The following is a 25,154-nucleotide window of genomic DNA, read 5'->3' as shown; positions in this document are numbered from 1 at the left end:
TTGATCCTAGCCAATGGCACAGCTGATGATGTTGGGAGCCTGAATCTACTTCTTCTTCCTGAGATAGGGTACCCCAGTTTAGGGCAGAGGGAGAACAAAGCACTGTGTGTGTGTGTGTGTCTATGGGTATCCTAAAGGACTTTGATATTTTAATGAAGACATTAGGTCACTACTTTAAGTCTGTATAGCTTTAAATGAACATTTCCTTTCCTTTTCACAAATCTCTGGCATTGAGAGACACCTTTCCTCTGGTGGCGGACAATGCGAACCTAGTAGGGGGTCCTTTCGGTAATAGTATATTGCCCCCCACCTTGGCCCTGTTTGGTAACAGTTTTTGGCATCCCTGGGTGGGCCAATAATTGCACACACACATACACCCTGCCCCCGGTCTGTTCTGTAACAAGAGCAGTTTTCCATCGCACAGCTTTTCCTGGGTTGGGCGAGCAGCTAGAAGAGATTTGGAGAGAACAAAACTAGATTATAAATGCTGCCTGGGTTCTCTAAGAAGGAGCTCAGCTAGGGAGGTAGGAGATTGATGTTCAGCCCAGAGTAGCAGAAGGGATATCTGAAAATAGCAGGATTGTGCCATCATTCCCAGGCAATGCCAAGAGGCTACAAGCCTCTCAAAGAAGCCCTAATTGCCCCACAGAACTTGTGGTGCTATTAAAATATAGTCCACAAATTCTTAGACATTCCTCCCTTCAAGAGTTAGAGCCAAATTCCTCTCCCCTTGGACCTAGTGACTCACTTCTGACATACATACAGTGATTACATATAACTTCTGAGACTAGGTTGGTCATTAAGGGCATTGAGACTTCCTCCTCATTCTCACTTTCTTAGACCACTGGCACCAGGGAAGCCAGCTTCCATGTCGTAAGGACATCAAGCAGCCCTATGAAGAGGTTTATATTGTAAGAAATTGAGGTCTTCTACTGATAACCAACAAGAAACATGGCCCCCCACCAACAGCAATGTGAGTGAGCCATTGTGAAAAAGGATTCTCCACGTCTTCAGATAACTGCAGCTCTAGCTGCACATTGACCATAACCTCATGAGAAACCATGAGTCATAATCACCCAGCTAAGCTGCTCCCAGATTCCTAACCCACAGAAATCATATGATATAATAAATATTATTGGTTCAAACCACTAAGATAACTTGTTAACAGCAACATATAACTAACACTGCCAGACTGCAGCAAGGCGCCTGGGCAGTGCCTGAGGCAGATAAGCAAGAGATGAGCCTGAGGGGAGACTAACCAACACCCATAAAGTCCACACTGTTGGCCCGAAGACAAGCCAAGTGTTCTTTGGTGCCCCAGGGAAGGCTCTGGAATACTGATATCAAGGAAAGGACCATGAGCATCAAAAGCAAAAGGTATGATACTCAGAAGCATGGGTATCAGTATCAAAATACTGGCCCAAAGACCTGGCCTAACCACCTGTGCCTTAGATGTCAGCAGGCAACTTCTAAAGGCTGAAGGAGACAAGATTCTTCTGAGCAAGCATTGAGAACTCGACCACAGTGCCTGGACCGAAGGGCCTCCTACACCCAGGTAACTAGCTGAGAGAAGGAAAAGGAAATGGGATATGGTACTCTGAAAGGCTAAGAATTTACTCAGAGTAACTAAACTAACAGAGAAATTTTAAACTAGAAATGATAAAGTTACTTGGCTTAGGTGAATTTAAGTTTATTCCATTACCAAGGAGAAATGTTCATGAATAATTTATGTTCAATTATAAAAAATAAAGTTATGTTGCTGCACACTGAGATCTGACTATAAATTTTAAATTACTATATATTTTTATTTATTATGAAATATTTCAGACATACAAAAATACAAAGTGCATGAATGCTCATGTACCCACCACCTAGCATAAGAATAAGAAATCAGCCCTGGCTGGTGTGCCTCAGTGGACTGAGTGCCAGCCTGTGAACTGAAGTGTTGCCAGTTCAATTCCCATTCAGGGCACATGCCTGGGTTAAAGGCCAGGTCCCCACTCGGGGGTGTGAGAGAAGCAACCAATTCATGTGTCTCTTACACATCCATGTTTCTCTCCTACTCTTTCTTCCTCCCCTCCCCTCTCTTTAAAAATAAATAAGTAAAATACTTTTTAAAAAGAAAAGAAAGAAATCGAAGTCCCCTGTGTACTCCTCCCTGATCGCATTCTCACTCTAGCCCCTCAGCGAAATGCTATCCTAAGTTTCTCATTCTCACGCATTCCTTTTTACTTCGACTACAAATCTACTTATCTCCCCAATAAAAAATAGTATGATTTTGCCTATTTTAATCTTTAAATAAATAGTATCATATTGTAAATGCTTTTCTGCAACTTCCTTTTTGCTTGATAACTTTGAGGTTCATTCTTATTGAAATTTATAATTCCAATACATCTAGTTAATTCAATTTCTCAGTCTTTTTAAGTATATTATGGTTACTGATTATTCCTATTATCTTATTTGGAGTTTTCTAGTTTTACCTACACTTTTTTGGGGTTTTAAAACATTTTATTTTCATATTTTTGAAAATTGTGCATTTTAATAATTAAAATCATTTCAACAAAAAAAATGGCACTCTGATTAAACTGCATTTCACAGCCTGCAGGGCACCTTGAACCAGCTTGGTTTACTTGAGATTTCACTGTCGTCCCACCCAGCTTCTTCCTCCACCAACATGAAAGTTATTTTCCTTCCCTGCCAGGCAGAGAGGCAGATGGGAGCAGCAGGTGCGGCCTTCACTGTCGGTGGTTCTGATGTGACAAGGGGCAGCACAGCCATTTAAACTGATCCAACCTCTTTGAATCTTACAAAATTAAACAGCTAAAAGTACTAAAGCAAGAGGGCAGTGCTTGTGGAACGTACAGAGCATATAGGTGGTGTGGGCCTCATTACAATTCACCTGCTTGCTCCTCCTGTTCAATCATTTCTTTGGAAGGCAGTGGATTTTTCCATTCCATTTCAGTCTTCTTCCATTTCAACTTATCAAATTTCTCAATCTGGGCCATATCGGGTTTATCAGACACGGTTGCTGAGGAAGTGGAGGGAGGCACGCAAACGAGAGGAGTCCGATCTGCTCAGTGACCACTATTGAATTATATCTACACTTTCTTTTTATGGTAATTAAGTGGTCAAACTGCTTTCTTGTTTCTCTCTGCTGATTCAGAAGTGTACATTTTACTACTAATATGCAACAGTTGCCCTTAATTTCTTTTTAATCCTCACTTGAGGATATGTTTTTACTGATTTGAGAGAGACAGAGAAAGAGAGAAACATCAATTGGTTGCCTCCCCCTCCCATATGCACCCTGACCAGGGATTGAACCCACAACCTGAGTATGGCCCTGACTGGGGATTGAACTTGCAAACTTTTGGTGTATGGGACAATACTCCAACTGAGCCACTTGGCCAGGACTGCCCTTAATTTTTTAAATATATATTTAACAGTTTAATATTATTCAGTATTGTTATCCTTTCCCCAACAATTCAGCTGCAGTCACATACTTCTACACTATTGGTGACTAACATTTATGTTCTCTTTTCATTTTTACCCACAAATTACATATTATGGTTGTTGCTTTATATGGTCAATATTTGTTTATATTTACCCATTTCTTTACTAACATTTGGATTATTCTCTTGCATATCATACCTTCCTTTCAAGATAATTTTCTTTTTTTTCCTGACAAAGTTTAGAAGTCTGAGAATGGTAAAGTCTCATTTTTTGCTTGTCTAAAAGTATCCTTGTTTTACCTTCATTCTTGAATACCAGTTTGTAGACAAACAATTCTAGGTTGGCAATTATTTTCTGCTAGCATTTGAAGGCACTATTGTATTGTACTACTGGTTTATATGGCTATGGTTGAGGGGTCAGTTGCCCATCTAATTGTTATTTCTTAATAGATAATGTTTTATTTCTGACTGCTTTTAAAATCTCTTGTCTTTGTTTTATAGCTTTATTATGATGTGATTAGGCATGAATTTATTTTTATTTATTCTACTTGAGATTTATTTTACTTACTGAATCTGAGTATTCACTATCTTTCATTACTTTGTAAAGATAATCTTCAAATATTTTCTCCATCTCCTTCTCTGTCTCATCTCTTTTGGAATGACAAATAGGACAGTTAGAATCTCTCACTTTATCTTCCCTGTCTCTTACCTTCTCTTTCATATTCTCTACCTCTTTATCTCTCTGTGCTGCATAATGGGTAATTTCTTCATAACTCGTTAATCCTCACAACAAATGATAAGTCTATTCCCCGCTGCTGAAACTCACTCAATGAGTTTTTTAATTTCAATCATATTTTTAATTTTTAGGAGTTTGAATTGGTTCTTTATCAATTCTGCTATAATTTTTTATAGTATCTTAGCTCTCATGTTTTTAATGTCTCCTCCTTCTTTAAAATTTTTAAACTTGTTTTATATTCTATATCTCAAAATTCTAATATCTGAAATCCTTTTTGGTCAGACTCTGCTGACTCCTCCCCAGAGTGGTTTGTTCCCCTGTGTTTTATAATTTTGGAATGTGTGCTGATAGTTGGCAGGATTTTATCTAATGAGATCCTGTGAAACCTAGGGTTTACATTGGCTCCTATCTGGAACACTTAAGTTGAAAACTTAGCTTAGGGCTCCTTAGGCCAAGCAGGTAGGTAACTATGAGTTCAAACTCCAGAACTGTATCAGGGCAGGCCAATGGATACAACTTCTCAGAAAAGACTAATTTGTTATTGTTTTACAGCAAATCCTACCCAAGAGCCAAGCTTATAGAAACATGTTTCCTAATCATGTTCTTTGATATTGAGTGGACATAGCCCACCGAAAACTTTATGCATGAGTCCCATTCCCAGTTTCGCTTGGGTCCCAGGCATCATCTCCTGTCACCCAGGCCTCTGGGTTACTGAAACTGACAACCAATCACAAAGCAGCCTTGGTCCCAAGGCACATTTTGTTTTTGTGCTCTGGGGCTTTCCTTTGTTTTCCAGCTAGCCCACAAATGTATTTAAATGGAGATGTGCTAAATTTTATCCAGCATATCCAGGAACTTTGCAATTGAAGGGGTTTTTTAGGACACATATGCCATCATAGTGTTCCTCCCACATGTTCTTAAAAGATCATTCAGTCTGCAATGTGCAGACTACTTCAGAGAGGAGAAACAAGCAGAAGCAGGAAAACCTATTAGGAAACTATTGCAGAAATCTACACAAAAATTTAGATAATATCTTGGAGAGTGGTGGTGACAGAGATAAATAGATGGGCGATATTTAGTAAGTAAAAGCAACAGTGTTTCAGACATTCAAGAACAGGTGTTTAGTGGGAAGTTTTTACAGGAATCAGGAGCTCAGAGGAGATATTCAAGTTGCATAGATTTGGCAAGTCTTCCTTGAAAAACTGGTAACTGAGTTCACCCACAAAGATGCTTGGGCGTAAGCACAAAGAGGGAAGAGAGGTAGGTCGTAGGACCCAGCTTTGAGGAATACCAACATTTTAAAAGCTTAGAGATGGCTAAGCAAGCAACAGAGGCTGAAAAGAGCTAAGAGAAGAAGCCAGAAGAGTGCGGTTTTCACTGAGGACAAGAGATGAGCATTTCCAAAGTAACAGAGGAGTCAGCACATGTCCAGTGACACAGAATTCAAGAAAAATGGCTTAAAAGTAGGCATTCGATTTGGTGACACATGGGAACTGGTGATCTTGGCTAGAAAGGCAATTAATGATAAAATCAGAGCCAGACGACAGGGAATTAGGAAGTAGAAAATGGACACCCATCATTTAGAAGTTTGGCAATGAAGGCGAAGACAGAGAGAGGCCATTAGCAGAGGACACAGAATGTTTAAATGCCAACAGGAAGGGACTGGAACAAGAAAGGAAAAAATAAAAGCCTGGTTAAAAAGAAATCCATTGTAACGGTGGACGGATGCTTTTAGATTACTGAGCCACCGAGCTGAATGGACCTTAAGAACCTGGTGGTTCGAACAGCTTCAGGATTTTGGTCAAGGGTGTTTTCTGCACTAAAAGCATTTTCCTGCTTCCTCCCCTTCGTTTCAGGACTCTGGGCCAATTCCACCACCCCTCTTCGGCCCCTCCCCCTACCTCTTTGCAGACCACGCCCTCTTCCCCGTGCCGCCCCTACACACCCACACACACACACACACCACACACTGGGCCACACCTCCGGGTGAAACACACTTGCAGCCCTTGTTGTGAATTCTTCCGGGTCGTGGGGTAGTGCCACGCCTAGTCTCAATCCTGCCCACTTCCCAATTGGAGCCCACTGCCGGAAGGACGCACACGCAACGGGTAAGGGGGGGTGTTTCGATCTTGCGCAGGCGCGTTAGGTCCTGGTTGCTATGCGGGTGCTCGTGGGTGAGGGAGGGCAAAGAGGGAGAGATGGGAGATGGGTTTATGAAAAAAAGATTGAACCAGAGGTTAAGGGCTAAGTGGACCCCGATGGAGGGCACTGTCTCGTGCACTGGCAATCTGGCCTTATCCTCCTAACTGAAGCCGAATCTTCCAAATCCCTGTGACCTGTGTCACCTGTGTGTGGCAAGGACGGGGCCGAAAAAGAGGGGAGAAATCTGGGGTCAAATGGGATGGCACCAGATGGAGCCACATGCGGGACGGTAGGCACCCCGGCCCGGATGATAAACACCTTGTATTTTCTGATCAGGTGGAGGGACGGGCTTCATTGGGACAGCCCTAATCCATCTGCTGAAAGCCAGAGGCCATGAAGTGACTCTGGTCTCCCGAAAGCCCGGGCCAGGTCGGATCACATGGGTATGTCCACCCTCTGGAAACTAGTGGGTGGGAGGAGGCCCGATTTGGCAGCGGCGCAGGGCTAGGTTGGCACTGTTAATTTTTCTCTGACAGGATGAGCTTGCTACGTCGGGGCTGCCTAGCTGCGATGCGGCAGTCAACCTGGCTGGAGAGAACATTCTCAACCCTCTTCGAAGGTCAGTTGCTGCTGGACCCTACAACTGATATCCTCTAGAGCATAAGGAGAAGAGGAACAACTCTGATGAGACCTGAGATGTGAAGAATGGAGCTGCCCGATCCTTGATTACTTATCCTGCCCCACTCCTCCACATTCACCCTCCCTCCTATCCACACAGCCAGTTGACTATAGTCCTCACTTATAACTCAGGATGCCCAAAAAGGACAAGCCTTTTCCCTCTCCAAGAGAGATGGACAGTTTCTCTAAACCACAATGCAGGGTTTTACTAGAAATGGACATGGACAGGCCCCAAGGAAAGGCAGAGGAAGGGATATGTGCAATGCACATATTCAGTGGCTTATTTCCTGTTTCTCCTGCAGGTGGAATGAAGCCTTCCAAAAAGAGGTTCTCAGCAGCCGCCTGGAGACCACCCACCTGCTGGCGAGAGCCATCACCAAGGCCCCACAACGCCCCCAGGCCTGGGTCTTAGTCACTGGTGTAGGTATGCCCCAAATCACCAGCCCCTACATTAACCAGGGGAGAATACACACTGAAGAGGTAGCTTATACCCTTCGAGGTATATGTTCCCAGAAGTCTTCTTCCTAGGCTCTTGATCCATGCATCTTTCTCCTGACTTTTGTGCCCTTTTGCTGAGAAACAGGGACCCTCAGAGAAAGAGGGTAGAATGGTGCTACCCCAGTGCCAGGAAAAAATCCACCTACTCCAGGTCCCTTGCTTCTCACAGCAAAGTTCTTTAGGAATAGAATTTCTGATTCTTGTATTTTGGGGGACAAAATAATTGCAAACAATTTCGGCATAAATACCAGCCACTGAGTGTTTTACACATATTGCAGCATTTAATCCTCACAAGAACTCTGAGGTAGACGATTGTTCCCCTTTTAATGGTGTACAGATTTTGCAGAGGTTATGTAACTTGCCTAAAGTTGTAGTTAAAGCAGTGGAGCTGAGATTTAAAAAACTCAGCCTAGCACCCATGTATTTATTCTGAACCACAGCCCTCTATCAGTTTCTCAGCTTAGCCCAGCAGCAAAAAATAAGTTACTCCAGGGCAGGAACAAGTCAGCTAATGGTATCACTCAAGGGAAAAATATCTGCATCTCCATCCCATGGGAAGACCCCAAAGGCCAAGGGGGGTTAGGCCAACGGGGCCCTTCACTGCAAAGGACCAGCCACGGCAAACAAGTGCTCTCCCACTGGCAGCTTACTACCAGCCCAGCCTGACCGCTGAGTATGATGAGGACAGCCCAGGAGGGGATTTTGACTTTTTCTCCAATCTCGTAACCAAATGGGAAGCTGCAGCCAGGCTTCCTGGAGATTCTACACGCCAGGTGGTGGTACGCTCTGGTGAGAACAAGGGGCCTGCCTATCAGGAGGGGTTGGAATGTGTTCTCTCTCCTGGGGGAGTTGGAGGGTAAGGGGAGCAGAGCTTACTGAGGTGAGGATGCCACCACTTCTGGCCAACCTGCAGATGAGAGGATGGGAAGTCCCCAAGACAGCCATACCCCTGGACTGCTACAGAGCTAAGCCAGCAAAGGAAAAGAGTGAGGAAGGGGATATGGAAGGAACAGTGAGGCTGCCTGGAAGCTGAGGGGTCCCCCTGTACCATCCTTCTTGCCTGTTCTAGGGGTTGTGCTGGGCCGTGGGGGCGGTGCCATTGGTCACATGCTGCTACCCTTCCGCCTGGGCCTGGGGGGCCCCATCGGCTCCGGCCAACAGTTCTTCCCCTGGATTCACATTGGGGACCTGGTAGGAATCCTGGCCCATGCTATTGAAGCCAGCCATGTGCAGGGTGTCCTGAACGGCGTGGCTCCAGCCTATAGCACTACAAATGCTGAGTTTGCTCAGGCCTTGGGCACAGCCCTAGGCCGCCCAGCCTTCATCCCTCTCCCTAGCACCATCGTGCAAGCTGTCTTTGGGCGAGAGCGTGCCATCATGCTGCTGGAGGGCCAGAAGGTGATCCCACGGCGGACACTGGCCACTGGCTACCAGTATTCCTTCCCAGAGCTGGGGCCTGCACTGAAGGAAGTCATAGCCTAAGCAAGAAAGTTCATGGCAGAGCCCACAGCCTGGCCCTCAACAGAGGCTTCCCAGGTAGGGACTGAGGAGGATGAAGTATTCTGCTTGCCATGTGAGCCCATCTGGTTCTTGGGGATTCCTCTCCTCCCTGTCCTTTCTCATTATTCTGTTGCTGCACTTTGCCTGTCCACTGTTTCAAGAGTGCAGTCTCATCAGGTTGGGACCGTAACATCTTCAACTCCTTGTGAGAGTCTCCAAATTCAGTACCCCTACATAACCCATTCCTGCCCCATTTCTCTTTTGCTGTGTAGTGAATGCTCTACAGTTCAGGCAATAAAGATAAGTTATCTCATTGGTTTTGGTTCATCTCTTTAGCCTAGATTCTCCTTGAGTTTATCTCAAGGAGTGTCACCCTTGAAGACCCCCTATGTGGGGTTTTTAAAGTTACAATGGGAATTACCTCCCTTTTTGTTCCCTCCAAAGAGCTGGTAACAAATTTGGGGCATGAGATTATGATGATGGCAGACACTGGAACACAAGAGAGGTGATGATCCATTTCCAATGGGTTCTGTGGTCACCCTGCATACTTGTTCACATGGTACCATTAGGATGCCAGCAGAGGAAGAGGTGAGACCCAAGTCTAGGACAGCCTTCGGTGTGCTGCTGAACGGCAGTGAATTAATAAAACGATCACATAATGGTCTCAGTTCAACAAGCTGCGGGAGTAAGCCAACAACCCTGTCTGTAAGAAGCTTCGGACTGTCCTCACATCTGATTGAGGCCACTCAGTCAGCTGGAGTCCCAGGCACAAAAGGAAAGAAACCTCTGGTCTACCTCACACCCACCATCGCTGAAAGTGAAAGGGGCAAGGAACGTACCCCAAACTGTAAACAGCCCTAACAGGTAAAAAGAAACCCCAAGTGTTCATTTAAGACCCTCTCCCTGTTTACCTACCCTGATACCTGCCACAACTTGACCAGTAGTTCCTCTAGGCCCCCAGCTGGGGCCATATTAACCACCTTTATTACAGAGGGACTTTGAGTCCCTGTCACCTACCTCCCTGACTAGGTCTAGCGGTACACATCACAACAGGGAAGAGGGGCAGACAGTAGGACCCAGAGACCACCCATCACCACTCAGCTCCCACTAGTTGCTGGAATGAGGAACTGGGGTGGCAGCCTTCAGCTCCCAGTGCTGCTCAGGTAGCAGAAGCCAGAGCCCGAAAAGGATCCTGTCCAGGGGCTTACCCAAGGGCCCAGACAACACAGAACCCTGCGGTCCCTGTCCCTCCTCTTTATCCAGTCTTGGACTCTAGGAAGTTGGCCAGCCTAGTATTGTTCCTGGAGGAATGACCAGCCTCAAAGACAGAAGCATGAATCAGGGCTGCACTAGAGGAAGCACTACTTGGAAGCAGTCAGTCCCTGGCACGAGAGGACTTCAAGCCGATACAGGACAATGACCTGTAGGAATCAGGGCAGAATGTTCCAACAGGATGGCAGTTGGTCTGAATCTCCGTATTCTAATAATTCTTCAGTTTTCATTTTCCAGATAATTAGCTCATCTATATACAACCTGTATAACCCCCTATATATATATATATATATATATATATATATACTCACACAAAGCATAAGTGGGCCTCGCTTTATGCAACATGTGTTCTGTAGAGAAAACACTAGGGTTAGATCACATTGTCATTGCAGAGCATGGCTTCCATTGAGTTCACAACACCACGCGTGCACTGAACAGGGGACTTTCTGACACATTCGTCAATCTGTAAACAACACGAATGCAACAGGAGAGCTGCCATTTAGAGGAACCCTGAGAGTATTCTGGTAATGCAAACAGTCACCCCTAACTAACTGTTTTGTAAATGTGGATTTGGGGATTGCCCAAAAGGGACGCAGCCATTATAGGGCACATCATGAGGGTGCAATGCTAAAATCTAGGGCACAGGCCCTGGGGACAGAGGACCCTCAGTTCTCTGAAAGTGAGGTTTTGGTTTGGAAGCCTGTGCAGTCACAGACAGACACACCTGAGACTTGGTCCAAGTACTTTTCCTCCAAAGAGCCCTCCTCCATGTTCTCATTTCTCCCAACAGGCATTTTTACATCTGATTTAAAGGCAGAAGTAAAGGCCAAGTAGCTCATTCAAGGTCACAGACAGGCACAGCTGAGACCAGAAGCCAAGTCTTCCTCTACCTTTCCCACCAGCTCCCTGCTGCACCACTGTGACCCAGACCCCGTCACACTAGCCTTTCCAGGGCCCAGCACTCCCTTCAAGGCTCCCAGGAGCCCTGCCAGGCCTGGGAAGCATCCTGTCCTCTGGCTATCCAGAGCAGCAGCCAGGGGTAGGAAAGGCTCAGCTTTCTTGCCACCTGTTTCATTCCCCTCCTGCGCACTCCAGCTTCCATCCCCAACTCAGCTTCAAGGAGGAGCTGGCAGTCCCAATCTCCAGGACCTACTCTTTCTGGCAGCCCCCACTCCCAACAGAAACCCTGTGCTACAGTTGAGGAGCTGGAGCTGAACAGAACCTCTTGAGAGCTGGTTGAGGTCCTGCCTCAAGAGGAGATCAGGTCACTTTATGGACCTGTCCCCAAAGTGCCCCAGGCAAGAACATTGGAATGCTCTTTCTCAGTCCTTCCCTGACTTAAGGCACCAACTCAGAGTGGGTCTAGGTCAGGGTCTGAGCATCACGGGGATCTTCACAGAAGAGGCTAAGCTGGGCAAGGCTGATGCTGATGGGGAGACAGCCACTCGGGCTGGCGAGGCTCAGAAGTTGAGACTGAGCAGGGCCTCAGAGAGCTGGTTGATGTCCCGGCAATAGGGCTCCCGCTGCAGGATGAAGTCCACCTTGTGATCCTGGCCCCAAAACACTTCCAGCAGCTGGCGCCGGAGCCTCTCTGTCTCCCGGGTCTTCCGAATACTGCCTTTCTCCTCCTCTTCTCTCCCCTGCTGCTGATTACCGTGTTCTGTGAAGCCCCTGGAAGGAAGCTGAGCCTTAGAAGACCCCTGTGCCCTGGGAAGAAGCAGAGCGAAGAGAGGAGCTGATGTGCGTCCTGGAGAGAAGTTAGAACTCAGGGGGCCTCCCAGCATTCCACAGCTCTTAACTGCCCTGCCTGTTCCTGGCTCTGAAGTTCCCCAAGCTGACCACTAAGCGGCAGTATCAACCCACTCCTGAAGGGGAGAAGGGAAGTTCCTTTGAAACCAGGAAAGGGAATCTTGCCACTATTATAATCTAGTTCGTGTCTAATACATTACTCACTTACTTAATGGCCCAGCAGAGGGAGTGCTGAATACAAGTGGCTATAAGTAAAAGCAACCATGTTCCAAATAACTCCAGCAAAAACTGACTAGGGGAAACAGGAAACAGGAGCTTCCCTCCCAGATTGGAGGGTCTGTGTCAGGGTTTCCAGGGAAGCCGTTAGGGCCTGGCCCAAGGCAACCTAAACCACTACAGAATTAAGCTGGCCCAGACTGAGGTCACACTTCTACCAAGTCTCCAGGTCTGCAAGGCCCCTGCAGAAAGGGGGCGAGGGCTGGGGCCTGCCTAGGACAGACTGGGGCATTACCTGACTGGCTTCTTCAGGAACTCATCCAGCATGGGGCCATTTCGCCCCAGTGGGTCGTCAGGGACCATGAAGAGGTTTCCCACGAAAGTGAAGGGCAGCAGGCTGGATGGGGACAGAAAATGTAATGGTCACAGAGGGGCCCCTGCTCATCTCCCAAACAGCTGAGACTAAGCCCACCAGCAGCTGTAAGCTACCATCCTTCAAGCCAGTGTCACGGCCATTTCCAGAGTCCTCACCCGGTGGCAGTGCAGAACTGCTTTTAGAGAAAGGTCTGAGTCCAAGCCCTTTTCTCAGGGGATGCCCCTCACCGCTCTCTGATGATTGCCATCCACTTCTCCGACTCCTCCGCCAGGTCCCGGAACTGGTCGTTAGAGACAATGATCCCATCAGTCTCTTCAGCCAGCTTCACCATGAACCTGTCTCGGAAACCACGACAACATTCTGGAATTCTCCAAAGCCTCAACCCCAAAGAGTGCTATCAACTCCCATGACCTACTTCTGGTGATGGAGATCTACCCCTCCCTGCCCCCCTCATCTTGACCAGCCACCAGGAGACGGACTGGATACAAGTGTCATGGGTTAGAGAGAAAACAAAGATGAATCCAGTGTGGAATCCCAAGGACATGCCCTCCACTCACCACAATCCTCCACCCAATACTTAGTGCTTCGTTAGGAAGACAGTAAGATCTAGCCCTGGTTCTGTATTTTTCCCTCTACAGCACCCTACAAATCCATCAGCAATTGGTCACAAATCCATCATGTTTTTCCTCTGAAAAGCCTTCCATTCTGTCCCCTTCCTTTCCAGTTCCACCACTACCACCTCAGCTATTCAGACACTGCAGCTGAGATACTGATAAGGGGGTCCCTGCCCCCCGCCATTTACCACCTTCCAGTTTCTCCTGCCCTCCCCCAAAAGGGGGACATGCTCCGCAGCCACACAACATTCTTCTATACTTGCCCTTTACTTCCCGAAGAAAGTCCACATGCCCAGGCCTGGCAGCCAACCCATCTGGAACCTTGATCCAGTCCCCTTCATGGCCTTATCTCTCCCGGTATTCCCAAAGGTACTCTCAGCTACTGCCAAATCAATGATCACATTATATCCTGTTCTTCAAACATGCTCTCTGACTTCATGTTTCTCAAACTATTCCCTCCTTCTGCAAAGTGATCCCAAACTCTACTGATGAACAGATTCACCAGAATAACTTTAAAAAAGAGATGCCTGGGCTCCACCCGAGTAATCCAGACTCCATGGAACTGGAGGAGGGTTCATGAAGAGGTGGGTGAGGATCTTTTTAAACACATTTAGAAACCCGGAGATCCAGCCCATCCCATCATCCTTCTCTAGCATCGAAAAACACAAATCTCTCCCTTCCCACAAACCCCAGCCAGAAGCAGTTTCCCCTTCCTCCAGGTTACTGAAGTGTTTGGTTTATAGTTTCTTTTGGCTCTTTGAAATAAAATTCCCAACATTTCCATCTCTTTCTGAAAGCAACACACCTAGCAAAAAGTGGGCAGTAAGTATTTGGAAGACAGTGTGGTGTTGAGGGGACTAGCAATTAGGATTTGAGGTGACAGATATCGGGTTCTGAGTTTCTGTCTGGGAAACAAATTAAGGAGATGATGTACAATTGCTTATGGTGTCATGTAGAATACAAACTTTTCAGGCTAAGCACATTCACCATTACTGAGTTACATCACACGGTGTTCGACAGTATTCACCCAGTACACCTGTGCTGTGCACGACTGTTAGTCACTGTAACTAGGCAAAACTCCAAGTTCATGTTGTGCTGTCAGCCTATCAGGACCTACACAGCTGTACACACACACACCTTTAAAATTCATAGCAAATGACTCAACCTTCAGCTTCAGTTCTATGTAAATGCTGGTACAAAAGAAGCTTCCACATCTTAGATAATCTGTGAAATCTAGATATAAAACAATAGCATTGGGACACAGGGAACTGCCTTTTTGTAGAATACCATTTACTTGTTAGGGAGAAAAAGTTCAGTACTTGAAAAGATGAAATATATAATCACTGTGGTATGGAAACTAGTTTTTTATTTGAAACTGAAAATACTAAGAGAATCAAGAACTTTCATTGTAAACATTTTTAACTGTTTAAGTGGCTTTTAAAATCTGCTCATTTCCCACCCTGTTTCCAGAGGAAGTGATCCTCTAGAAACAGGAGCACAATGCAGTTGCCTGCAAGGTACAGTAGAGCGGGGTCTATCCCAGGACACAGCTTTAAATTCTCATTTTTCCTCTGGCACTTAATAGACTTCACCCAAGAGAGTTAACCACCCTTACCCTCAGCTCCATTTCTGTACCACAGAGACAAAACCCTCTGCCACACCTGAGTGGGTTCATAAACAGTTAAACACTATCCTGTATTCTGCCTAGCACCTTGAGTGAAAAAAGCACATGACTTATGTTTTTTTAGAGAGTCACAGGGCGCATGAATGAATGGAAGAGGACCCTGAGACAAGAGGTTACTTCAGCAACAGACTGGTCCACAGTCAGAGTCTATGAGCAGTGCAACTTGGGGCCCCAAGTCAGATCATCCAATTCCAGCTCCAGTGATCTCTCTATTATACCATGTTTTATTTACATTTTGTTTTATGTTATTATGCATGGATTGTATTTCTTCACTTGACTTGGTATTTGGAACACTGACTCTGGTTTTTCCAGAATGCTGAGAAATTTCTCCACTTGTTTGGAAATTTAGGTTGTAAGAAGGCATTTGTTATTCATGTCATCAGCTTTCCCATCTTCCCATTAAATTAGTATGTGCTAGACAGTAAGGTGCTATATAAATGCAAAGCATTATTTAGTTTGGTGAATAGAAAATGAATGATGAATGGGTAAACACGGTTGTCTACCATCCATCTCATCTCATAGAGCCAGAGGCACACAGTGGACTAACTGGCCCTTTGCTCATTTCCCAGGCTTAGAAACAGTACAAAGGTTCAGAAGCTTCTGGCTCTCCTTCTGTCTCTCATTGAGCTCCTTGAAGGGTCCAGGAAAGAAGCAAGTACCTGTCATCATAGGAGGAGATCCTCTTGCCATCCATGACTCGGGAGGGAGTGAGGGAGAGCAGACTGAGGGAGTAGAGCTTTTGCAGGAAGTGACCCTCTAGAAACAGAGGAGCACAACGTGGTTATTCTCAATGCAGAAGCAGGGTCTATCCCAGGACACAAAAAAGACAAGGCCCAACTCACCTCTGACCTTGGCATCCTTGCTGAAGCGCCACTGAGGCACAAAGACAGTGATGTCCCGATGGCCACGGTCCCAGAAGTACTGCACAGCAATGGCAATGCCCCGGCTGGAGAAGTAGTGCTGGAGGCCATGCCTGCAGTGGGAAGGGGTCGGCACTCTGGGGCCCCAGCAGAGGGCCTGGCAGCCTGGCTGGAATGCTCACCCCTCAGCACATGTCCCCAAGGTGAACAATACTGCCCATCTCATCCCCCTCCCCAGGACCCTCAGCCCCACCTGGTACTCACACCATGGCCACGTTGCTGCCATCAATGACAATGTGGCGGAGGTCTGGCTGGCCAGGTACATTGGCAAGGCACAGGGTAAAAGGGTCCTGTAGGGCCTCCTGGAAACGCTGTGTGCCAGTCACCAAGTTGCCCCCCCGGGTGCCTCGTTTCCATGGAGACCCGCGACCTCGAGCCACAACCTGCTGCCTGTCTCCCCTGTCTCCTCGGTCTCCACAGTACCACGGGGGTTCAGGTGCAGGCGGGGGGCTAGGCACCCTGGGAGGTGAGGCTTCCCCGTTATGGAGCCGCTGGAGGAGAGAGGCTCCCCGGAGCTGAGCTGCCCTCTGACAGGGACCCTGGGCACCAGGAGGCTCGCCCTGTATACAGAACCTTCCTCTTTCCTGAGGCATCTCCTCCTTCCCCAGGGCCTTCCCCTTCAGGAGCCCTTCCTGCCCTGCCTCTCCTCCCCCTAACTGTGACCTGAAGGTCACTTCTTTCTCCCAGGCCTCTGCCCCAGGCAGCTCCTTCCATCCCAAATCCATCTCCCTGGGACCACCCTGCTTCCCTCCCTGCTTCTCCATAGCATGTCCCTCTCCCCTTGACTCTTGCCACCCTGTAGGCCCAGTGTCTAAGGACCCCCTGCCTTCACTCAGGGGAGCTCTGACTCCCTGGTGTGGAGCACCCAGCAGGCCTGGGTTCCCCCCCTCCCAGGAAGGAAGCCCTTGGGGCCCCTGCCCCCTGGATGCCTCCTGCACCAGGCTCAGCAGTTCCTCCTGGACGGCTAGGGGCAGCTGCAGTAGGGCCTCTCGGTGGACATCCCCTGGGGGCTGCAGCAGGGCACAGAAGTCTCTCAGCACTCCAGCACACTGAGAGGCTCCAGCAGATGACCCTGGCTGCAAGTCCCAGCTCAGCCGCTCTACCAGCTCCTCCACTCGGCTCTGAGCCATGACGAAGGCCTCCGTCAGGCCACTGACCATCAGTGAGCCAGGCGCCCCAGGTACCAGGTGGGCTGAGGTGCTCCAAGCCAAGCAATCAAGAAAGAGGCCTTGGGCCCCCAGGAAGATGCAGTGCAGTTTCGGTGGGTAGTGGATTTCATCCTGCAACTCCGGGCTGCAGAGACCCTTCAGGTACTCCTAGGGGAAAAAAGGGGAAAGGTAAGAAAAAGGAGGCTGCTGGAATCTTCAGGCTCAGTGCTCTCCCCTAAGCTCTAGGATGCCTCAGCAGACAATGGAACCCCACAGATCCTGACAAAGGTGGGGGTTAAACAGGGATCAAGAATCTCACTTCCTTCCCTTTGTAGCTGCCAGCCATGGCTAGTATTTCCATTTAGAACTTGACTGACGTTAAGATACAATCATAATTAATTAGTTAACAGGATTGTCTCTCTAAATATTTATATGTGTGTGTGGTATATTCCCATCATAATTATCACTACTGCCCACTTTGACTGAACTCATGCTTTATCTGATTCACAATAAGCCCAAAGAGGCAGGCACTGCTACTATTCACATTTTATAGATAAGGGAACTGAAACTCAGGTCACAGCACTAGTAGGCGATAGAGCTGTACTGGAACCCAGGCCGAGCCTCTATACAGTGAATTCCTTGGTGGGGCCTGCTTGCCCAACTGGATTTTCTCTACTGTCCCAAAGAGCACTCACTCGTTTGAAATGAATCGCTTGTCTCCAAGCCCTGGCAGAACCTAGGTCATCACAGCAGAAATAAAACCAAAACTCCAAACCAACAAAAAGTTGGAGAGTGTCTCACAGCCCAGGGCCACTGAGGTTGCCATGAGACCAACAATGGTAGAGATCCTTCCCAGCCCCTCTTCTCCCAGGCCTCTGAGAGAGGGAGGGAGTCATTGTTCCCAGAAGGGTCAGGAAGGGAGCGTTCACCTTGGCTCTGCTAGCGTTTTCCTTGGGGCCCTCCAGCTGCAGCCAGATGTGAGGGTTCTCAGGGCAGTCCTTCGGGAGGACGCTCATCTCCACGCGGAAGATGCGCTCCACATGGGGTTGCTGCTCCCGTACCTTGTCCTCCGCCACCGAAGACACAGCAAAGCGGTCAGGGGACGGGGAGCCAGCCCCCCAGGTAGGCATGGCTGCTTGGCCACCCAGACCTGGAAGTAGGAAAGACAGCTCAAAGCCTCGCCGTCCCCTCAACCCAAATCTTGGTCTCTCGGGCTACATCAGCAACCAACAGGTTGCACCTAGTTACAAATCTGACAAAAACAACCCAGGAGATCTAGGGCCATCTTGGAGGTAGAAAGAGAATGTCAGATTAATGTCAGGGCATGGGCCTTCTCTCCAAAGAGGACGTCATGGATAAACAAGGCTGTCTCTCTGGGATGGGCGTCTGGGCTTTGTAAAAGAATGACCACAGCCCTGGGGTGGGGGCGGGGGCGGCTCCAGCTTGGCCTGGTCCAAAAAGGGTGGACGGGTGACGAAAGAGTCCCTCTCCTCGGGGGGGACTCTGCAATCACCGGGTCCAAGACGTCCTCTTTAAAATGGATCCTCACCAAGGCTTGAACTGCGCTGTACTCTGGAGTCCCTCGCCTGCCAGTTCCAAGGTTCTAGCCACTCTCATCCCCCCCCCCTTCCCTCCGCGTCCGCTGCCACCCCCTAGGTTGCGCCACGCGCCCCACCCGGGGCCCAGGGGCCTGACTGAGCCCTGCCTACAGCCTCTGGCGGCCGCCGCCCCCAGCCACGCACTGCGCTGAGGCCTCCGACTTCCACCTCTACCCGCCTCGGCCACCCGTTGGGTCCTCTTCAGCCGGTGTCTCTAGGTGTACGTCGGCCCCAACTTCGCCTGCGCCCCCGGCCCGGGCCCAGCGGAGTAAGACTGGGGGCTGGAGGGGCTCGAATCTGGGCGGGCCTTCCCGGATTTCTCACCCAACAGGGACCTCTCTTCACATCTCGAACTGTTTTTGGAGTCACTTCCTGGCCGGGGGCGGAGTCAACCGAGCTCCTCCCCCGGACTGGGGCCGCACGGCGCCCCGCGGAGCGCTCCCCACGCCCGCCAGTCTCCTCCCAGCTCTCGGCCCCTCCCCCGGCCTCGACCCCGCCCACTTGCCCGCAGTTCACTGGGTTTCCCTACGGTCGCTTCGGATTCCTCTAGGTTCTTGCCCATTCTCCGTAGTACCTGGAAAACAGGGACCACTCATAAGAGTCAGAAGTGAAGAAAGCCTTAAAGGGACTAATCCAGTCCCTTTGAATGAAGCTATTGGAAGGCCAAGGAGGAAAAGTGACTGATCCAAGCACTTTCCTACCAAAAAGAATTGTTGTAAAAAGACAAGGGCTTTCCTTTCTAACAATGAAAAAAGATGCCACTCAGAGTGCTGTGGACGTGTGAGGGCCTTTGAAGAGGGGAAGGATGAGACGAAGGGCTATAGGCGCTGTCTTGTGCACATACACACACACACACCCTATCTCCGAGGTCCCAGTTCCAGCCTTCAGTACTCTCTCCAGGGGCTGTCCTGGGATTCTGGCTGTAGCCTTCCTACTGGGCTGCTTCATCTCTCCTCTCCCTCCCAGAGCCCAACTGCTGTCATTTTGTGCCCTGCCAAAGAGGAGGGAACTGCAGTGACAGCAGGAGTGAGAAGCAGGACAGAGTTGTGGTGCACAGAGAGGTATGGAGAGGGAGACGCTGAGACCAGGTGACAGTGAGACACCGAGAGAGGGCTGAGAAGCAGGGTGAGGGGAGTTGAGCGTCTGAGGGAGGGCAGAAACTGAAAGAAGCAGAAAGGTGGACAAGAAGACAGGAAGACTTGTGAGTCAGAGCCACTCAGCCATGCTGGGAGCAACGCAGCACTGGCTACCACGTCTCTGGCTACCAGGTCTCACACTCAACTCCAGATTGCCCATGGCCCTGATGATTCTGGCCCTGGGGACCGGATGGGCCCAGGAGGGAGCAGAGCCTGTCCTCCTGGAGGGTGAGTGCCTGGTGGTCTGTGAGCCTGGCAGAGCTGCTGCAGGGGGAGCCGGGGGAGCAGCTCTGGGAGAAGCACCTCCTGGAAGAGTGGCATTTGCTGCAGTCCGAAGCCACCACCATGAGCCTGCAGGGGAGATCAGCAACGGCACCAATGGGGCCATCTACTTTGACCAGGTAACCCCCTGCACTGCAAGGGCCTGGGGTAAATCTGAGCCCACTGTGCTGTGGCCAGTTGCCCCCAATCTCCCTGCCCATCTCCTTTCCCTTCACTCCTACCCATACTCCTCCTTGCCCTTTCTCAGTACTTCTTTTGAATCTGTGCATTCCTCCTGTTGGCAGCTACTTGCTACCCCTTATTTTCCTTACTCACTGTCCCATCTCCTAACCCAGCAGTTTCCCTGAGCCCCAGGTATCCCCAGCCCACTCAGCAGGGTCTGCTTCCCCTAGGTCTTGGTGAATGAGGGCGGTGGCTTTGATCGGGCCTCGGGCTCCTTCGTGGCCCCTGTCCGGGGTGTCTACAGCTTCCGGTTCCATGTGGTGAAGGTGTACAACCGCCAAACCGTCCAGGTGATCTGAGCGCTAGGCCCTGTCCCTGTCCCAGGTTGGGTGGAGGGAGGAATAAGCGAAGCCCAGCTAAATCCTGGGCAGACCCTTCATTGGCCTGTGTCCTGGGGACCCAGGAGCGAGGAAGGAAAGGGCCTGCTTAGCAGAATGTGAAGGACCTGCAGAGTCCAACACTGGCCACCCCTCAGCTATCCCAGGAGAGTGCATGAGCTCCAGGTTCCCAGATTACAGGGTATCCCTCTGGGGCTGGGGAGAAGTAGGGCAATCCTCAGAAACATGGGGTCCTAGGACAAGGTCTGGGGAGAAATGCTAACTAGGTTCCCTTCCCAGGTAAGCTTGATGCTGAACACATGGCCCGTCATCTCAGCCTTTGCCAATGACCCTGACGTGACCCGAGAGGCAGCCACCAGCTCAGTGCTACTACCCCTGGACCCTGGGGACAGGGTGTCTCTGCGCCTACGTCGGGGGAACCTGCTGGGTGGCTGGAAATATTCAAGCTTCTCTGGCTTCCTCATCTTTCCACTCTGAGGGCTCATGCCTTTCAAAGACAGGAATCTAGCCCCTGACGTCTGGCCTATGCCCTCTCCCCTCCTGCCCCAAAAGCAACATCTTTGAGGTCGGAGAGAGGTTCCCTCTGGCTGTTTGTATTTCAGCTTCTTGCATGGGACCATGTGCCAAACACCTAAGGTGATGAGCAGAGCTGTGGCATCCCAGGACCTGGCCCCTCTTAACCCCTCCCCCATCCCAAATGCCCTCACAGTCTCTCACTGCATCTCTTTGTCTGCAGCCCTAGGATGAGGGCAGGATTTGGCAGGTAAAGAGTCCTGCCATACTTTGCAGACTTTGTTCTTCCTTCTTCTACCCCACCCCCAGCTTCTGGCTCAGAGCTACTTGGAAACAGGTGGGCAGGTGAGCTTGACAGGCCCCCACAAGGGCCCAGATGGACCAGGCTCAGCATGCCCTGCAGGCTCCTTCCTGTGAGGAGTGCCAGCATTGTGGATCTCGGCCAGCACAGTCAGGAGTTGAGCCAGCCCATATGGACTATGGCAGGAGGCTCAGCCACCAGTAGAAGTGTGGGGAGGGCCACTGAGCAGCCCAGAGCCTATAGCTGATAGGATAGGAAGGGAACATGTGACCAGCCTGAGCAAGGTACACATTTTTCATGTACACTGGGGCAACCAGCAGGCAGTGAACCTGGGTGTTCATCTGTACCAGGTCCCAAATGGACTCTGGCTCTCACTTCCCCAGCTGAGACATGGGGTGTGTATGTTTGTTTGTACCAGCTGAGAACAGGTGTACAGCACTTCCTTGGGCAGCTGTAGGTAGAAGATCACATGTGAGCAAGTGTAGATCTCCAGGCATGGAACACATCAATGCCCACAGCCACCTTCTAAGAGTTCCACCTTTGCAGTCTTCACTTCGATCACTCCCTGCTCTGACCATCGCCTCCTTCCCCCAGTTCTCAGTTACCTGCAGTGAACCTGTTCTAGACTGTCCCACTGCCTCTCTTCTTTCCCCTGATCTGTGCTGTCTTAAACTTGCTATTACCTTGAATTCAATAATTCATCCCTTCAACCAATCTCCTGCAAGTATTATAAACTGCCTTACCTCCCTGTCCCATTGGCCCAGCATGGGTGACTCAATCAATAAAGCAACCAGAGAATTATCGTTGATGAGACATTATCAGATCACTCAAGACAGAAGATACCATTAGAATTTGGGTCAGGATACCACCAGGTATGTCAGAGAGACTATAAAACTGTACATTAGAGTCAAATAAAAAAGGATTTAGTAATGCTTGAGTTAAGTAGGAAATACCAATGTAAATTTGTGGTTTGCAAAAGAAACAATTTTTCAAACTATCACTAAAGTAGCATAGATACAACATTAGGAAAAATTCTGATAGGTATTCTTAGCACCTGGATCTTTACCTCAAACATTATTCACCTTTAGAAGGACTCGGGTTTCCTAGGAGAATATCTCCATGTCCCAGATAATTCTAGGCCTGGAACATGTTGTTGATGACAATAAGCAAGGATACTTTTCTAAATGTATAGGGGAGAGTGAAAAGACAAAGGGACCAATTTTAAAAGACTCCCATCTGACATTCTGTGGCAATTTGGCAATCAAAAGCAAAAATAATGTACTTAATTGGAAGAAGGTGATTTTTTTAAATGTATGACTCTAGTGATACTCCAAAAGGAAAAAGTCACTATGAAGCATGCAAAAAGGCAGTTCATATGCTGAGTGAAGAAGAACGAATATATTGGATATTTTTAGTTAATTTTGACAAATAGAAGAATATAAATATAGTAGGTATTTTAACTATTCATAAGTTACACTTACTTTTCCTCATCTGTATAAGCAGGGAGGGGTGGATATAGAGAGCTGTGAGTAATTCCAGAAAAACGTTGGAACTGTACCAAGAGTGAAAGAGACTGATTGGCACCATCTGGCCATATATTACAGCTAGGAAGAAAGAAAGCCCAACAGATAACTGCTCGCTGCTCAGACTTGATCCTTCATCTCTTGGGAAAGGGAACCTCTATATTACCAACTAATTAAAATGAGATTACAGTAACAGTAAAGCCCAAAATAAGAATGGCTTACATAAGGTAGATTATTTCTGCCTCACATAGAAGAATCTGCAGACAGAGTCCAGGGATGGATGGCAGTTCTTTTGGGTTCCTGTATTCAATTCTACTGTGTGTGGAGGGGAGGGGGTACTTTTCACAAAATGCCAAGCAATGCTCAGACACCAGCAGGATATCCAAGATTTTGACTCAGTTCAACACAATTCTGACACTACCTGCCTGGATTTTGCATCAGATTCTACAGGTTAAGGATTTGTCCTACACCCCAACCCTCTTCGCTTCAGACCCCAGTGGAAAACCCAGGCTGTTAAATATACTTCTGATCAACTGCCTATAGATTAGAGGTTCCAGCGACCCCACTCCTCAGCAACTCAGTTCAAACACCAGTTTCAAGTCTAGGCTGTTCCCCGAGCCTCTGATTGACTGGCTGGGTTCCAGTGTTAAATAAAAAATTTTAACTTCCATAGCTGGGTTTTCTAAAAGAAAGGGTTTATTAGGCTGTTGCTAGAAGGACAAGGGGGAGGGGGAGGAGGAGGAGAAGAAGAAGGAGGAGGAGAAGAAGAAGGGGAGGAGGAAGAGGAAGAGGAAGAAGAAGAAGGGGGAGGGGGAGGAGAAGGGGGAGGGGTGAGAGAGGGAAGGGAGGAGAAGAAGAAGACTACAACTGGTCTTGGGGCATGGAATCTAAACCACTGCATGGCTAAGTACAAAAGTTAACGTGTCTGACGTCCAGGAGTTTTGCAAGTGTTTTTTACATCAGGTATGGGGGAGAAAGCTGTAAGCCCATTCTGAAAGAATTTACATTCTCTATGCACAAAGGACTTGGAGAAGGTGAGGTGGGGCTAGTTCTTGGAGGGGTGCAAGAGTCTGTAAAGCTCAAGTGCAAAGAAGAAGCAAAGTCTCCTGGGGTTTGATGGTACCCTGCTATTCTCTCTTGGATAATCACAGAAATAGCTACCTGGAAATTAATCCTAAATTCCAACAGATGTACAAGAATGTGACCAGTCTTTTGTCACACAGCAACTAACAGGAATTGCACTGTCTCTTTCACTCTCTGGCACTGTAGCTTTAATTTAGACTGTCTCAGAATTTTTCCCTGGTCACCAGCTACCCCCTCCTTGGGTTCAATTACTTTGCTAGAGAGGCTCCTAGAACTCAGAGAAGCATGTTACTTACTTGCTGCATCACCAGTTTATTATCAAAAGACTCAGGAACAGCCAGATGGAAGAGATGCACAGGGCAAGGCACAGGGAAAGGGCACGGAGATTCCAAGCCCTCTCCAGGTGCCACTCCCCCAGATCATGTGCTCACCAACCCGGAAGCCCTCTGAACCCTGTCCTTTGGGGATTTTTGAAAGCTTCATTACAGAGGCATGTTTAATTGGGTCACTGACAATTGATTCAACTTTAGTCCCGCTCCCCTCCCCAAGGGTAGAATGAGTGCATGATGTGACTGAAAGTTCCAGCCATCCTTTAGTTGACTCCATCAGCAACCAGCCCCCATAAGTGCTTTCCAAAGTCATTTCATTAAATAACAGAAGACGCCTTTTTCGGTCTCAACACTTAGGAAATTCTACAGGTTTCAGGAGCTATGAGCCAAAAATTGTGGAGGAAGACCAAATATATCTGAGAAATATATTTTGGCCATCTGAATGGCCAAGTACATCTTCTTATAAGTCATAATATTGCAGTAGTTTTATGAGCATCGCAGCCCAGTTTCTCTTCCCTGTGTTTACCATCTGTAGCACATCACCTCCTGACAGGATGGCTCCTTGAGTTCAGCCTTTACATGATGAGCCTTACAGCCCCAGGAAGGAGTGAAAAAAAAAAGCCACACCTCTTTTCTTTAAGGACACTTTCTGAAAGTGCACCTCACATTTCTGACTGCATCTCATTGGCTGGAATAGTAGTTTAACACAACACCCATTTGTCTCACAGTTTCTGCGGGTCAGAAATCCAGCAGGGCATGACAGGATTCTCCACTCAGAGTTCCCAACACCAAACACAAGGTGTGGGCAGGACAGCCCTTCGTACTGAAGTGTGAGAGTCTACTTCCA

General features: G+C 48.5%; 3 protein-coding genes across 8 annotated transcripts; 2 read left to right on the top strand and 1 right to left on the bottom strand.

Annotated features, from left to right (window-relative positions):
• Positions 1-6,307: 6,307 nt before the first annotated feature.
• On the top strand, positions 6,308-9,316 carry SDR39U1 (short chain dehydrogenase/reductase family 39U member 1). Of its 3 annotated transcripts, XM_045841102.1 has the most exons (7): positions 6,308-6,359; positions 6,664-6,770; positions 6,864-6,946; positions 7,308-7,332; positions 7,963-8,095; positions 8,149-8,292; positions 8,573-9,316. In XM_045841102.1, the coding sequence occupies exons 1-7, from the start codon at positions 6,344-6,346 to the stop codon at positions 8,983-8,985; spliced, it is 921 nt and encodes a 306-aa protein (XP_045697058.1). In that variant the 5' UTR covers positions 6,308-6,343; the 3' UTR covers positions 8,986-9,316. The 3 variants fall into 3 exon arrangements, with proteins under 3 accessions (XP_045697058.1, XP_045697057.1, XP_045697059.1); XM_045841101.1 differs by lacking the exon at positions 7,963-8,095 and having other exon boundaries at positions 7,308-7,429; XM_045841103.1 differs by lacking the exons at positions 6,308-6,359; positions 6,664-6,770; positions 7,308-7,332; positions 7,963-8,095 and having other exon boundaries at positions 6,865-6,946.
• Positions 9,317-9,947: 631 nt separating this feature from the next.
• Positions 9,948-18,989, bottom strand: KHNYN (KH and NYN domain containing). 4 transcript variants are annotated; one of them, XM_045841099.1, is made up of 8 exons: positions 18,759-18,989; positions 17,912-18,132; positions 16,039-17,150; positions 15,757-15,887; positions 15,574-15,670; positions 12,844-12,951; positions 12,536-12,637; positions 9,948-11,946 (listed from the first exon to the last, which is right to left on the bottom strand). In XM_045841099.1, the coding sequence occupies exons 2-8, from the start codon at positions 18,110-18,112 to the stop codon at positions 11,736-11,738; spliced, it is 1,962 nt and encodes a 653-aa protein (XP_045697055.1). In that variant the 5' UTR covers positions 18,113-18,132; positions 18,759-18,989; the 3' UTR covers positions 9,948-11,735. The 4 variants fall into 4 exon arrangements, with proteins under 4 accessions (XP_045697055.1, XP_045697054.1, XP_045697053.1 ...); XM_045841098.1 differs by having other exon boundaries at positions 9,948-11,982; positions 18,905-18,989; XM_045841097.1 differs by having other exon boundaries at positions 9,948-11,982; positions 18,725-18,986.
• Positions 18,990-19,431: 442 nt separating this feature from the next.
• Positions 19,432-23,614, top strand: CBLN3 (cerebellin 3 precursor). The gene is made up of 3 exons (XM_045841178.1): positions 19,432-20,117; positions 20,391-20,510; positions 20,838-23,614. Exons 1-3 carry the CDS (start codon positions 19,803-19,805, stop codon positions 21,033-21,035), a joined length of 633 nt encoding a protein of 210 aa, XP_045697134.1. The 5' UTR covers positions 19,432-19,802; the 3' UTR covers positions 21,036-23,614.
• The last annotated feature ends 1,540 nt before the right edge of the window (positions 23,615-25,154 follow it).

Source organism: Phyllostomus hastatus, unplaced genomic scaffold, assembly GCF_019186645.2.
Source record: "Phyllostomus hastatus isolate PE091 unplaced genomic scaffold, TTU_PhHast_1.1 phas_contig_348, whole genome shotgun sequence".
In the NCBI taxonomy this organism is placed as follows: domain Eukaryota; kingdom Metazoa; phylum Chordata; class Mammalia; order Chiroptera; family Phyllostomidae; genus Phyllostomus; species Phyllostomus hastatus.
The sequence above is the reverse complement of the archived record's forward strand: the minus strand, read 5'-3'. Positions and strand labels throughout refer to the sequence as shown.